Raw genomic sequence first — 14,678 nt, 5'->3', positions numbered from 1 at the left:
CAAAGCATGCCCTTTAGAGCAATGCTAATGAACAAAACTACAAAGAGAGTAGGCATGGCAAAACAACTAATTCTTATGTTATAAAATCTCTTTTTTAGCTCTAGATTGGTGTTCCTTAACGGTTAAGGTAGTATATAGGATGCATAAGAAGTACTAAAGCAAGATGCGCACTACCCACAATTGGAATCGACAAGAGTTGTATAGGATGCATAAGAAGTACCAAAGCAAGATGGGCATTGCCCACAAATGCAACCGACGAGAGTTAAAAATATATATTCTCTCTCTTTTCTACCAACATTAATCCAAGATTGCATTTCTAAAAGAAAAACAACTTGGTTCTTCTCATGAGTTGCTGTTTTAGAGTAGGGTCATGCCTAGGTGTATGAGTCGACAAAGTCCAAGAAAATAGAGGCATGGAAGCTTGACTTTACGATTGTGACCTTTTGAACCCACCAACTAGCATCTTTCTCAGGACTGCACTGAGGCAATGTAGTCCCTCTAAAAATAGGGGTACTACATCAACTTCCCAAAGCAAATGCCATGCGTTAATGAACAGCTAGGTAAATCAAGTAGTGAACATACATTCTCTCCTTTGAAAGCGGAGTATTTCGTTGTCTCTCCTACCTATCACCAAATCCATGTCGATAGAGCTGCCTCTTGGTGTGACCTTAGCATTTCACTATGCTTGCCTTGCATGCTCAAGACGGCTCGGCGCTTATAATTCAAAGGTTAGGTTAATGTATAAATGTGCAGGAAAGGAGGCGGTTTAATCTCATATGCAAAGGTTAACTATAGATATGCAGAAAAAAGAAGAGGGTTCCTTAGGGGGTTAAAGCTTGCTTGCAGCCTCGCATGTCATGGCACTGCAGCTCTCGAGTCTCACACGCCATGTCAACGCGACAGCCTAACAGAGCAAGCTGGGCCAGCTCTGTTACTTCTGCACCTCACATACGGGAGGGGCATCATACAGCATGGATCTGCGTCATGGAATGGTGCACTCACTTGCAGTTACCTTGTGAGTGATTTCCATTCCAGCAGGCATTTGTCCAGGCATCGATTCTGGTCATGTAGAAGCATGATGCTTCTTCCACTCAGGGGAACTGAATGCTTCATACCATGTGGTCATTCCGTGCCGTTGGAGTGGCCGTACGCCGTATGCCGCCGTTTTCTCGTGTTGCCAAGACAGAGCTACCGCTGTACGAGCCTCGATTGCTGTCCCCTGTTTTCAATGAGTGTGGAAGCCATTGCCTTATGCAGTACAGATGCGTTGTTTATAATAAGATCACAAAAAACAAGCTTTTAATGAACAAGAAGAGAGACTCTCACTTTGAGGATAAGATGGATGAAGAGAAGCCACTGAGGATTATGAAGCGATTGGTTGCCTATTTGATGAAGCACCCAGGGCAGAAGGCGCTCTACAGGTTTGTCATAAGGAGAGCCAAGCAGTTTGGCATTATAAAGCCTCTACGAGCTAGTGATGTTATCAGAAAATACCCTCATTTTGTCATAATTGAGCGGCCCCCGGATGAGATGGAGTACTGGGTCACAGTGGCAAAGCCTGTGATAGAGTTGATGGAAGTGGAGAAGCAAGTGAAGAAACAAATGGTAGACTCTGCTGTTGTACGGCTTAGAAAGGTGCTTATGATGTCTTATACCCGGAGAATTGAGCTAGGCAAAATCTCTCAACTTCAAGATGAGCTGGGCTTGCCTGAGGACTTCAAGAAAAGTGTGATCAAAGCCAACCCCCATCTGTTCAAGCTTGTTAAATCTCCAAGAGATGTAGGTAAGAAAGATTTTATGCCTCGAATTAGGCTCATGGAGTGGGATCCTCAGTTTGCAGTTCCAGCTATTGAGAAATTCAGGAGGGAAAAGTCACTTTCACATGCTTATTCATTTCCCATCAACTTCCCTCCTGGCTTCAGGATAAAAACATCGATCAGATATAAACTGAGAACTTTTCAAAGGCTCGCTTATCGATCTCCTTATGAGGACACAACAGACCTAGATTTGAACTCTGCAGAGGCTTACAAGCGTGCAGTTGCAGTAATACATGAATTTTTGCACATATGTGTGGGGAAGAGGACTCAAGTTGATCGGTTAGCGCTTCTTAGAGAGGAGTTCAAGCTTCCTCAAAAGGTGGGAAAATCCGTACTGCAGCATCCTGGGATATTTTATATGTCTATCAAATGCAATGTCCATACCATATTTTTAAGAGAGGCATTCACAAAGGGAGAAGTGGCAGAAAAGGATCCCCTGCTTCATGTAAAAGAGAAGTATCTGGAGCTTATTCGAGCATGCAGGGTGACCTATAAAATGCGGAAAAAAGAAGTTGAAAATATGAATTTTATAACAGTAGATGACAAAAAGCATGGTAAGAGGCGAAGTATTCATGACTATTGGGAAGTAACAAGTCGAGATGAGAGTAGAGGGAATAGGGATAGGAGTGATCATGGTCAAAGAGAGGAATATGAGAGTGCAAATGAGATGGAGGGGACTGTTGGTCACAATTTAAGTGAAGATGATAGCGGTGAGGATAAAGATGAGGTTGAAGATGTGAGTGGGGATAATGAATGCACAGAGGAGGATGAGGATGGTTACAATTCAAATGAAGATGATGATGAGGATAAAGATGAGGCTGAAGAGGTCAGTGAGGATGATGAATGCACAGATGTTGACTTTGTGGATGGGGGCGAAGAGGAAGAGAGCCAGGAAGAAGGAGAACGCCAAGAGGACAAGGATGAGGATGAAGATGATGATGAGTGTAAGGCTGCTGATGTTCAGGTAAGTGCCCAGGCCAAGGGCTGAGGTGAGGGTGAAAAGGTTGCTCATGGAACTCTTAACAGGCATGAAGTCGTACTTGATCTTGGCAAATTGCTTCGACTAGGTAGCAGCCTAATGTAACTGCTTCACTCACAGGTTTTCTGTGCTGGTTGCTTCTGTGTTATCTATAAGCTTGGATGAGTATTGGACTGATGTTGCATGAGCTGTGCTTACAGAGATGTGATCAATCTAGTGCAATTGCAAATGATGGGATTTTGGCTTGCGCAAGTGACTTTGAGATGTAGAAAATTGGATTCTCAGACAGTTATAATCTCTGATTGTTTGGCAAATCATTTGCCAATTGATATACCGCAATGTCGAGTTCTGAGATGTATTTTGGAGCAACTAATGAGAATAAGCTTCTCTCTAGGCTGTGTGACTGTTTTGTCACAACCTCTAGATCTTTCACGTGCTTGTACAATGTTTCATGCTGGTCATTGCTAAACTTGTATAATTTGATCTCCCAATAATGTCTTCATTTAACTGGTCAGGGGTAGATAAAATTATAATCCATGCTGTTGTTTTGGGGGCAGGAGTTAGATTGCTGTCAGTGGCAGTCACTGGCATGGACTGTTGGCTTTTGCAGGCCTTATCACTATTGCAGGAATTTTAGAGAAAACAATCATCCAATCGTATTGATCTGAAAGTGTGCAAAACAATGATGATGGTTGACCGTCTTGTATCCCCACTTCAAAGCTCTACCTTTGAGTTGGGGAGAAGTACTAAACCATGTCACCATTGAAGGAAATTAATGCATCCCAACTTGATGACCTAAAGAAGCATGTTGCAAACTCTTGCACTGGGATGAAAGTATGAATGACTGCACTACATAATCTTGGACTCAGATGAAGTATGAATGAACTTCCCATGTGGATGTAAAAGAGGCATAGCCTGCTGTCCTCTCATTCAGCATCCCATTAAAAGTATTCCAAGTTATGATACTGATTGGTATGTGTAGCCCACCCCTTTTTCTGGCTTTTGAGAGGTTCACTTGTGCTTGAAAATCACATCTGCAATGAGGATGCCAGTCATTGGTCCCTAACAACGACACCACTAAAGACTCATGCTAGTGGCAGGGTTCAGGTTAAGGAGAGCTTTAGTTGACCCCATGTGATGAATTTAATGGTTGGTGTTACCATCTGAATATTTCTAGAGCCCCATAGGACATTGAGAATATTGCTTGGTCGTTACAGGATTCTAGACCATAGTTCTTTCTCATCTCAGCCAGTTATGGGGGGTCACTATGAGCTAGTAGCCAAAAGTAGTATGAGTGTCACTTGTTCCACACTATGCTCCAAAAGAAGTATGTGTTCTAATTGTTCCTTAATATGCTCTAAAACTTACCTTGATATTGATCTACTGCTCTTCATGTTTCCTTTTCAATGTGTGATTTGAGTAAAATGAAGTGTTGGTTGGGAGTGGAGAAGGTTCTTTAAGCCATTGTCTATAGTCTTCTAGACCTACTTAATGTGCAAGAGACTCCTAGCAGATAAAACCCCTTCCTTATTGAGAGGCCACATTGTTTGCCAGTACTGTTAGCCTGCTTTTATACCTCATTTGCTCTCCACCTCTCTCTCTCCAACTGTAACCTTCTCATTGCATCGAAGCATATGCAAATTCTCCATCCAATAATCATGAATGGACTATACTCAATTGTTGCATGCCTAGCAATATTATAAGCAGATTCCATGATTGGAAGATAGCCTTCTTGTTGATACTCTTACTAAGCGCAGTGCCCAGATTACCTCTCTTTACCTACTATTTGCCCTTGGATGATTGTTGATAGTCTTACTAAGCCTAGTGCTTAGTTTAGCAAGCACAATCTTTTGTAGTGGGTTATTGAAGACTTCTTATCATGATTGTTTATAATGCTTGTAGGAAGTTTGTACAATTTGTCAAGGTAAAATGAGTTGTTTTTGTTAGTCTACAAACAATCAACTAGATTGTATCTTGACCCCTTCTTGGTCCTATGAATGGACAAATGATAAGAATGTATAGACACGTGCTTCCACTTTCTCAAAGGGATATTTGAAAGGTTAGGATGCCCACCTTTAGGTGCTTGCTTTATGGACCTAACATTTGGGCAATGCAATACTTGGCCAGTAAGACCAAAATTTAGAAGAACACGTCCTTTGAATTTAGACAACTCCTATGTGACTTACTTAAAAGTTGGCATTGGAGGTCACCCATGTTAATTCATTATCATCTTTATTGCAAAGCGAGTCATTAATAATAATGTAGTTTCAATATTTGGGTCCTCTCTAAGTCCTTGGATCCCAATGACTCAGCTAAGAAATCTATACCACTGGTGAACTTTAGTTGTTGGACATGCTCAATGACCACTTTCTCAAACATTTATGTATCGTGTCCATACAAGTGCCTAGTTAGCTTTAATGTTCAATGGTTTAGCTGCATGAATCTAACTTCATAAACTATTGCTACATGATTAAGGGAATCAACAACATTAAGTTTTCTACTTAATTCCAAACCATACTTGTCTATGATTTGCTCTTGAAATCAATTTGGACATCTCTATGTTCTACTCCCACAGTGATCATTAAAATATTTCCACCTCATTAGTTATAGGTAAAATACACTTTTGTATTGTAAACATTTAGTGAGAGTTGGGCTCATTTTTGTTCAAATTGTAAACTATTCTCAGAGTTACACCATAGAAGTTTCAATGGATGAGAAGGTTGTGAGTAGTCTATTTATTTCTACATTAACCATGCCCACAAGAAGATACTGTATGAATAGCAAATTGCCAACAACTATTCATCAAAAGCAAAAGCAAAAAAATAAAAAATAAAAAAATAAAAATAAAAATAAATAAATAAATATATATATATTGACTAACTTTCGTCGATTGGCCCAATGAATCCTCCACAATTCATACTGGAGTAAAAAGTTTCAGTCTATATATATCCCCCATGTGTTACTTATTCCGTGGTCAAAAGTCACTCATACATCACCCACCTTGGCAAGCTTATAACACATTTGGAGAGAGAAATATATTCTCCAATATCTTCAATATGGGTTCTTGATACGAGAAGTTGTATGAGCCTAAGGCCACCTAATATCATCAACATGAAAATCTCTCTCAATTATGCAACCTCTTTATCTTTGATTTCTTGTGGATCATAGTGCACTTACTAGAATGAGTGGAAAACAAAAAATTGAGATTTATTCAAACATATGGACTTAATTAATTCCTTCTATTCATTGACCGTCTATCTTTTAAGTCATTTATTTAATATCAAATGTGATGTACCTCCTCTAATGAACCCAAAGGAGTCCACTATTAGTAGATGATTGAAATATGTGTCCTTGTATATCACTACCTAGTCACCCCTTAGGAAATTTTGAACTTAATTGAGCATGGGAACCCAAGTTCTACTTCACAAGAGAAGTATGGATAGGTCACCTCTAATAGCACTCTAATGCTTATCTAAGAGATATCACTGTGTGAGAGTAGGATCGTGCTTGGTTCAAGGAGAGTAAAAAATGAAAGAGAGTAGAACATCGATCCCTTTGCCCATGAGGCATAGTCTCACACCATCCCCCTAAAACAATGCTAAACTCAGTAGCTATTCTATTGAGTTTGGAGGGTCATGTCGTAAGATCTCTATCTAGTGTTTAGGAAAACTAGCTAATTTATTAGGTACACTTTGTAATTGGTTATCGAAATTTACGCATCCCACTTTCCTTGATGGATTTTGTTTTATCTAATTAGACAACATACTACCACAATGTTGAAACATATAAAAACAACTTCCTTTTATTATCTTGTTAAACATGGCTCATTAATACATCATTTATGTTAAGAATTGCATGGTGGGGGGAGTTGCTTGAGCTGCTGCGCTAAACACACACCATATACATAAGAGGAAGCTCACTCAAGTACACAAGAAGAGAGAAGGAGGACAAAATGTTTATTGCTGGTTTTTTTCTTCTTCTTCCATACACAATACAATATACACAAAGTATAGATAAGATACAACATAAAGGAAAGTGGTTTACTAAGTCAAACAATACATACCTGACTATACTAATCGATTGGTGCTATACCTATGCTAGTTGTAGGTAGGTGTAACAAACTAAATATAATAAATGATAAGTCAGTGGCCATGTGACGGTCATAATGACCACCGACATGCTAAGTGTAGACGTGCGGATCCATCTAGCTAGGTGGTCCATCATCAATGTCCACACGTATTAAGCTTGCCATCTCAACACTTTAGAACATGACAAATACTAATATTTTATTCTATAAGAAAATATAGAAAACAATCACTTCGTAAAGTGATACAAGATCTGTCTCTCTATGGAGAAAACTTTCCTACCTAGGATGGGAACTTCTAGGGCTAGAATAAGTGGGGGAGGGGGAGTTGTAGGATGGTGTCAATGGACTTTGCAAGAGTCTAACACGAAGTTTTTTGTAAGGCCAAGAAAGTGTCAGCAAAAGGGGCATCAACAAGAGAAGGTGCTAAGGAAGATTGGAGACATTGCAGATCATGAAGCTTCAAATGCATATCATATTTAGAATCCTCAATAATGAAGAGTAGATTAAGATCCTCCTCGGGCTTGGACTCTCTCGTAGAGATTCAAATCTATGGTTTTTTACCAAATAGGAAAGGTTTAACTAGATGTTTGGGGAGAAGAGCTCGACATGCTTTTCCCTTCTCCTTGCTTTTTTAAGTATTCTATTTTAATATTGGCCTTGTTGAGTATACCCTTAGCCCAAAAAAATGCATTTCTTTTAGCTCTTCTATTTTTTTCCTCAAAAGTCAAATTTTATTTTTTTTCCCACTCTTAATTTGTTTTCCTTTTCTCCCATAATTTTATTATCCAAAAGCACTTTTCCTCTTGTTCCTTACAAGTAAGGCACGGTGTGATCTTAGTATCAGATTCATAAGCCATTAAAATGTAGAGTGACTAATTTTCCAAGATGAACTCATCTACACGATTAAATTTTCTCGATTTCAGTGTTAACTAGCCCATTTTAAAATATGTATTTTTTGTATTTTAATGTTGTGGGTTAAGTTTTATTAAGTACGCATGCACTTAACATTGTGTAATGTGAAAATGTGACAAGATTTCTTATTTAATAACAAATTCACTAGTTCAATAATTTTTAACACGTTATTTAACTTATTTTTGAGTTGCACATTGTTTACTAAACTGTATTGCATAATGGGGACATTACATACACCGACCACAAACTACCCCTCATGATTGCTCAAACCCCACGATTGGCATCTTTATTTCTTCATTTGATCGTGTAACATGATCACCACCTCTAGCATGCAATTGAGAATACAATTGTATCCAATCCACTTTGCACAAGACACAAGGCACATTAGCACATGATCATGCATGCTAAGGGAAGAATTAACATGAGCAACCTGCACTTTGCACTTGACTACTAGCACCTTATTGCACACAATCTCCACCACAAGAACCAATCACACAATCACTATCACTTCACATTGCATATGTACATCTCCTCTCATGGTAACTTCATGCATTGTACTAGCTTGTACTTGGTAAGTTGTCACTTTGAACTTCTCTCTATTTGTGAATGGAAAATCTAAGATAGCTAAGACATGCATCCAATAGTGATCATCATTAAGATGGGGACATACAACATATGATTATTGTGTCCTACATTGATATGGAATATAAGGTCTACAAGAGAGGCTTTCTAAGTCTTCTACTCTTATTGTGTCCTTCCTTGAGCACTAGTCCTTTATTAATTTGACATTTCTCATCTAAGGTCTTCTTATGCACAAGTCATAGACAATGCCTTTATAAACACAAGGATCCTTGATATGGAATCTAGGTCTACAAGAGAGACTTTCCATGTCTTAGACTCTTTTTGTGTCCTTCTTTGAGCAATAGTCCTTTATTAATCTAGCATTGCTAATCTAAGGTCTTCTTAATAGCAAGTCATATTCAACACCTTTATAAACATGGTTAATTGAGAATTTCATGCATGATGCAATCTTTACTGGTAGTCTTTTAGGACTCCCGTATGCTTAACCTTAGATTCCTCAATCACAACCAAGTTGAAGTTCACTTTTCTAAAGTGGGATACTTCACTTATGAAGCACTTGGCTATTGAGACTACTCCATATTTGGCTTTTTATCAATGAATTCTCTCTTAGTGCTAAGGCTAAAGGTGTTTCATGATGCTCAATCCTTTGTAAATATGTTAAATTCTAAGGTTTGTGAGCTTCTACTAGGTATAAAGCTTTGTTCGAGTAAGGTAGGCTTATCTTCTCTTTCTATGTGTTTACTGTCTTTTTAATCACCTTCAATCCAAGCTTTAAAGGTCTTCTAGTGGTTGCCTGCCCTTTAAGTAGCACACCTAGGGGCATGGTTATGTGGTTGAGGCTATCTTTAGGATCATACTAGTATCCACCCCTTCAAACCTATTATGTCCTAACTAGTCTATGACTGGTATGTTTCTTAATTGGATCTATTAGCTCTTCAAGGCCTTGAGTGATGATGGGTGTTTGATCTTCAAGAGGCTTCCAATTGTTTTATGCTTATTGTTGCATGATATTGTGTATTTATACGAATGCATGCAATCCATTTGGTATTTATACATATACACAATAACATATTTCTTGACACTTTACAAAGTTGAAGTGTAAATAACCACTTGATGAAGCAACGTTCTTTATCTGTTCCTTTTCACATTTTCTTATTTTTCCTATGCTCTCAAGAGATCCTTATTTTAGCCAAAAGAATCAATCTTTCAACCTACTATAGTAGTAGATTGAGAAACATAAAAAAAACCCTTGCATGTGCTATTTTTCCATGTGCATCTTTGATACAAAACTTTGGCATTCTCTACTGGCTTGAGTTGATGTTGAGGGTTGAAGGGAAGCTACGGAGATCTACCCCGAGACCTACAGATAGCTTATTGATCAAGCGTTTCAAGCTGAGCGGCCATGGCTACCTCTCACATAGCCAACGCGCAATGCCTACCTTACGGGTGTAGTGAGCTTACCTTGATGCTCCTTCTTCCATTTTTTCCACACCTCTGCTCCATTTTCCGATCCTCTGTGCTGCGGTAAACAAGGGTCAATTTGATCTAATTTATTCTAGCCACAATCGCAACATGCCATCCCCTTTCAAGGGTGACCCATAACCCTCTTCTAAGCACCATTCTCAATGGACATGTAGTCCATGAGAATCACATTTCACATTTCATCATACATCATATAAGAACAGGGTATACACATGAGATTGATTTCTATTCCTAGGATGCTTATTTTTAGTTCTAGTCATGTTGGAAATGCCAACATGGTTTTTCTTCCATAGATTGCACTTTTATTGATAGGATAAGGGTTTCTTAGATAAGTTAAGAATTTAAGAGTTTCGCCTTTTTCCCTTTGTAATATTGGAGTTCACATAAACCATTGCATTATTGGTTTCATGATATTATGAAGACAATTGATCACCATAGCAATGGAGACATAAAGTGTTTGGCCTATATGGGGAGATCTAGGCCACACACTTTCAACTAGCTTGTGAGAGGGAAGCAATGGTAGGATGGCACGTAGGAGCTATAGAGTGCAAGAGGGTTGAGAGAGAAGAACACAAGAGACTTATGTGGGTACAAAATGAATGTCATCCTTATTCTTTGTTATCTTCACTTATATATGATTGTATAGTGTGTGCATATACAAGCTGTGTGCCCCTCCTGGTAGCTATAAGGCATTGGTATTTACCTCAACAACCTCCCACCTAAAGGCCAATACACATTTATGGGAATTTTATGGGGGGAGAAAAAAGTGAAGATATTATCTAATGCCCATTAGCTCAGAAAGTAAACTTATGACGAGAAGATTTGTAGAGTTATCATCCATATGAATCTTGATAGCTCAATGTGCTTGTTTTCAAGGATCTCCCTAATGAAGTGATACTTTACTTGAATGCGCTTTGTCTTTGCATGGAAGATAGGGTTCTATACCAATTGAATGGCACTTTGAGTATTAAAATGAAATGTAGGCACCTCTTGTATAATACCCAAGTCTCCCACTAGATGAAAAAGCCATATATCTTTCTTGTAGGCCTTATTGGCTACAATGTACTTTCCTTCAATGGTAGATAAAGCTATACATGGATATAATCTAGAGACCCAAGAGATTGCATCATGTGTGAAGTGAAGACAATACCTATAGTAGACCTCCTAGAGTCTATACTTCTTGCAAAATTAGCATCTATATATCCAAGAACAAATGCATCATTCATTTCAAAGCATATGTACATAGACACAGTGCCATTCAAGTATTGCATGATGCTCTTTACTATCTCCCAATGCTTCTTACCAAGGTTTTCCAAATACTTGCTAACAACTTCCATTGCATAGGTAGTGTTTGGATGTGTAGCAAGCACGGTGTACGTTAAAGGTACCAACTATAGATACATAAGAAACATTGGCTATTTTAGCCTTTTTCTCATTGGCTTGGGGCTATTCTCTTAGCTATGTTTTTATATATGGAGGCAATGGAGCACTAATAGCCTTTTGTCTCTCCATATTGAGACTCTCCAATACCTTCCCAATGTATTCCCCAAGCCCTTCATGTCAAAGGTTTCATGTGACCTTATCTTTAAAGCATGCACATCCATGACTGACTTTCCAACAATTAGCATTTCATCCATATAAAGAATCAAGATCATAAGGCTAAATCCCTAGCCTTAGGATCATAAGGCTACTATCACTACCCTTCCTACTATATAGCCAGTAATTGGCTAGTACATCCTTGAGATGGCACAAAAGGCATAGAACTTATGATACCATTCCCTAGGAGCCTATTCAAACCATATAAGCTCTTATACAACTTAAACACCAAATGCTCATTTTCTTTCATAACAAACCCAAGCAAGAATCATATGAAGGGTAGTGATTTTCACTTAGTAGTGAGAATATCTAATCAAAATTGATCTTCTTCTCTTACTTAAATCCTTTATCCAAGTACAATCTTGCCTTGTACTTGGAAAATGCATCAAATGGAGATATCTTTAGCTTATAGACCCACTTGCATGGTGCTGTATGTTTTCCCTTCGGTGAAGGAACTAACTCCCAACTAAGATTCTTTTCCAAAGAATCTATCTCTCATGCATAGCCATTTTCCATTTATGATTGTCATTCCTAGTGGTAGCATCAATGTAACAAGAAGGCTTACCATAATCCATGACCATGACATAGTCTAGTGATGGAATATACTAGAAACCCTTGTGGACTTGCGTAAAGTTGGCTTAGCAAGAGCATCTAGCTATTCCACCTATCTATTATGTAAGATACGAGGTTTTCCATTGTTTCATGGCACTCCCACCTCAACATTAGTAGGCTATCCAAGCCCTATATCATGTGGAACATGTCATGGAATGTGCTCATGTGCTAGCTATTCATCCTCCTGAAACAACAATATACAATTCCCAACCATTTGAATGGGCTCATGTGCTAGCCATTCATCCTCGTGAAACACCACTCTACAAATCTCAACCATTTGAATGGGTTGATTATGTATTTTATCCTCATTGAAATAATGTCATGGCTGTATACTACCGTCTTTGAGTTAGGATCCCACAAGTGTATCCCATTTGGCCTAACTCTCCATAGCCAAGAAATATGAATTTGTTGGACTTAGGATCAATCTTACTTTGCTTATACCTAGGTATATGTATAAATACCTCACAACTAAAAATATGCGTGAGCATGACTAGGTCTCTTACCAGAGCATAAATCCTCTTATATCTTGCCATCCAATGGCTTGTGAAGAGACTTGTTGATAAAATGCACTATTGTCTTTATAGCTTTAGCCAAAAATCTATTAGTGATACCAATATTAGAGAGCATACTACATGAATCCTTTCTTAAATGGTCATGTTCATCTTCTCAGCCACAAAATTTTGAGCAGGAATCTCAAGAGTTGTCAACTCTCCCTTGATACCATGCTTAGATAAATGTTCATAAAGGTATGTGAGATGCTACTCTACCATTATTAGTCCTCAATAACTTAAGCTTCTTCCCTAATTTATTTTCTATAAATGCAAAAAACTTTTGAAAACCATCCAGCACACTGGATAGGTCCAAACCTTCCTTGTTGTTGGGATAAAGGCCAAAGGCCAATAGCCTAGTAGGTACCCCTTGTATATTTATACACTATACAATCATATGTGAAGATAACAAAAGAAAAGGATACAATTTCATCCATTTTGTACCTAGATAACTCTCTTGTATTCTTCTCTCTCTCAACCTTCTTGCACTCCATAGCTTCTACCTCGCATCCCACCATTACTTCCCTCTTAAATAGTATCAAAGCATTGTTCAAAGTTTATGAGAGCTTGAGCTTGAAGCAAGGAGTGTAGGGAGTGAAGTTTTTTTGTGAAGGTCAATCAAGCTTCTTCTTCGATATTGATGTTTTTTTTCTTGTACATTGATAATGATACTATTCTCATGGTTGGAATTTAGATCTGAGTCAAGTAGGTGCTTGAGCTATTAAGGCTTGATTGGGGTTTCAATAGCCCACTTTTGCAGTGATTTAGCAACCATTTATGGCTAGGTTTAGAGAAAAATAGCTTGGCTTTGGATGCTATGGAAGAGATATTGGTACATTGTTTTGATATATGCAAGCACATGGGCTATTTAATAAGCACAATGAAGACTTGTTTTTTGGAAGCACGGGGTCTACTTGGATCTAGTAGAGGGATTTCTTAAGCTCATGCTTTTCATGTTTTGAAGTAGGGGGTCTACTTCTGTCTATAAACAAAGTATTAGAAAGAGAGAGACTTGATGATTTGACAAGATAATGATGTCAATGGGCTCTATTACTAGAAGGTTGTTTACATTAAAAAAAATCTATGTGGATGCATTTTCATTAGTAGTCACATTCCTCTCCACATTTTTTCTTTGTCTAGAAGCTATAGTGTGTCCATTTTAATACAAAAACCTTTTTGTAAGATTGCACTAGGAGGATCCCAAATTACTCTCAACTTTGGATTCTACACAGATCTTGATGAAATTGTCATCTTGGAGGATTTACCATGATGTTTGTACTTATTTTTTAGAGATTATGTGGATTGAAGTTGATTTGTGAAGGTAGGTTTACATGTGCTTCGTCTCCAATGATGTTTTTGTTAGAGATTAGTCATCCCCTAGACTAGCATTTCTCAAGTTACCATTCGTACATACAAAGGCAAGAAGGATCAGCTCTTCTGTGACTTCTGCAAAAGGACCGGACACACCGAGAAGTTCTGCCACGCAAGAAAGAGATCCCAAAAGGCCTATTTAGTCGCAGTCAAAGAAGAAGAAGAAAATGGAGCAAAGGAAGAAGAAGATGAAGATGAAGACCACCAGGATCGGAAGGACAAGACTCATCAGTCCTTCTACTCTCATAACTCTGATAGACTGTTTTAAAAGCCTTGTACTTCCTTGCCCTAATGCTTCCTGCCATAAGCTTTGTAAACTCCTTATGTAACTTGGCATTACAGTCCCTGTACACTTTGTGAGGCCCCCTGTTACAGCCTCTGATGCCCATCATGTTTTGGTGCCCATACTTAGCTTTTTCTGCAACAGCCTCTGGTGTCTACCATGTTTGTGGTGTGCCCACACTTTGCAGGTGGTTCTCATTACAGCCTCTACACACTTTGTGCCTTTTTAGTTGTGATTGAGGAGGGGTGTTGAGAATCAGCAATCACACTCACTAAACAACCTCTTTGTATAGAGTTTCAGGGTCAAGGATATGCAGGCTAACTTATCCCATATGCACAATGGTGCCTACTGCAGTTTCCTACTTTCCTATAAAGCATTGTACTTGCTTCCTTTTCTTAATGCAATGGTA

The 14,678-nt window shown here is 38.5% G+C and overlaps 1 protein-coding gene across 1 annotated transcript; it reads left to right on the top strand.

The window, feature by feature from the left end:
- Positions 1-623: 623 nt before the first annotated feature.
- On the top strand, positions 624-4,083 carry LOC148020195 (protein ROOT PRIMORDIUM DEFECTIVE 1-like). Its single transcript, XM_087700506.1, has one exon. The coding sequence runs from the start codon at positions 1,105-1,107 to the stop codon at positions 2,803-2,805; it is 1,701 nt and encodes a 566-aa protein (XP_087556632.1). The 5' UTR covers positions 624-1,104; the 3' UTR covers positions 2,806-4,083.
- The last annotated feature ends 10,595 nt before the right edge of the window (positions 4,084-14,678 follow it).

This window comes from Lygodium microphyllum, chromosome 19, assembly GCF_053477565.2.
Source record: "Lygodium microphyllum isolate KBCC chromosome 19, Lygodium_microphyllum_v1.1.10, whole genome shotgun sequence".
NCBI classification, from domain to species: domain Eukaryota; kingdom Viridiplantae; phylum Streptophyta; class Polypodiopsida; order Schizaeales; family Lygodiaceae; genus Lygodium; species Lygodium microphyllum.
Note: the sequence above shows the minus strand (reverse complement) of the source record. Positions and strands in the feature narration are given on the sequence as shown.

Coding starts and splice junctions, on each gene's coding strand:
- LOC148020195 (XM_087700506.1), top strand. CDS start 1,105: ATGCTTCATACCATGTGGTCATTCCGTGCCGTTGGAGTGGCCGTACGC.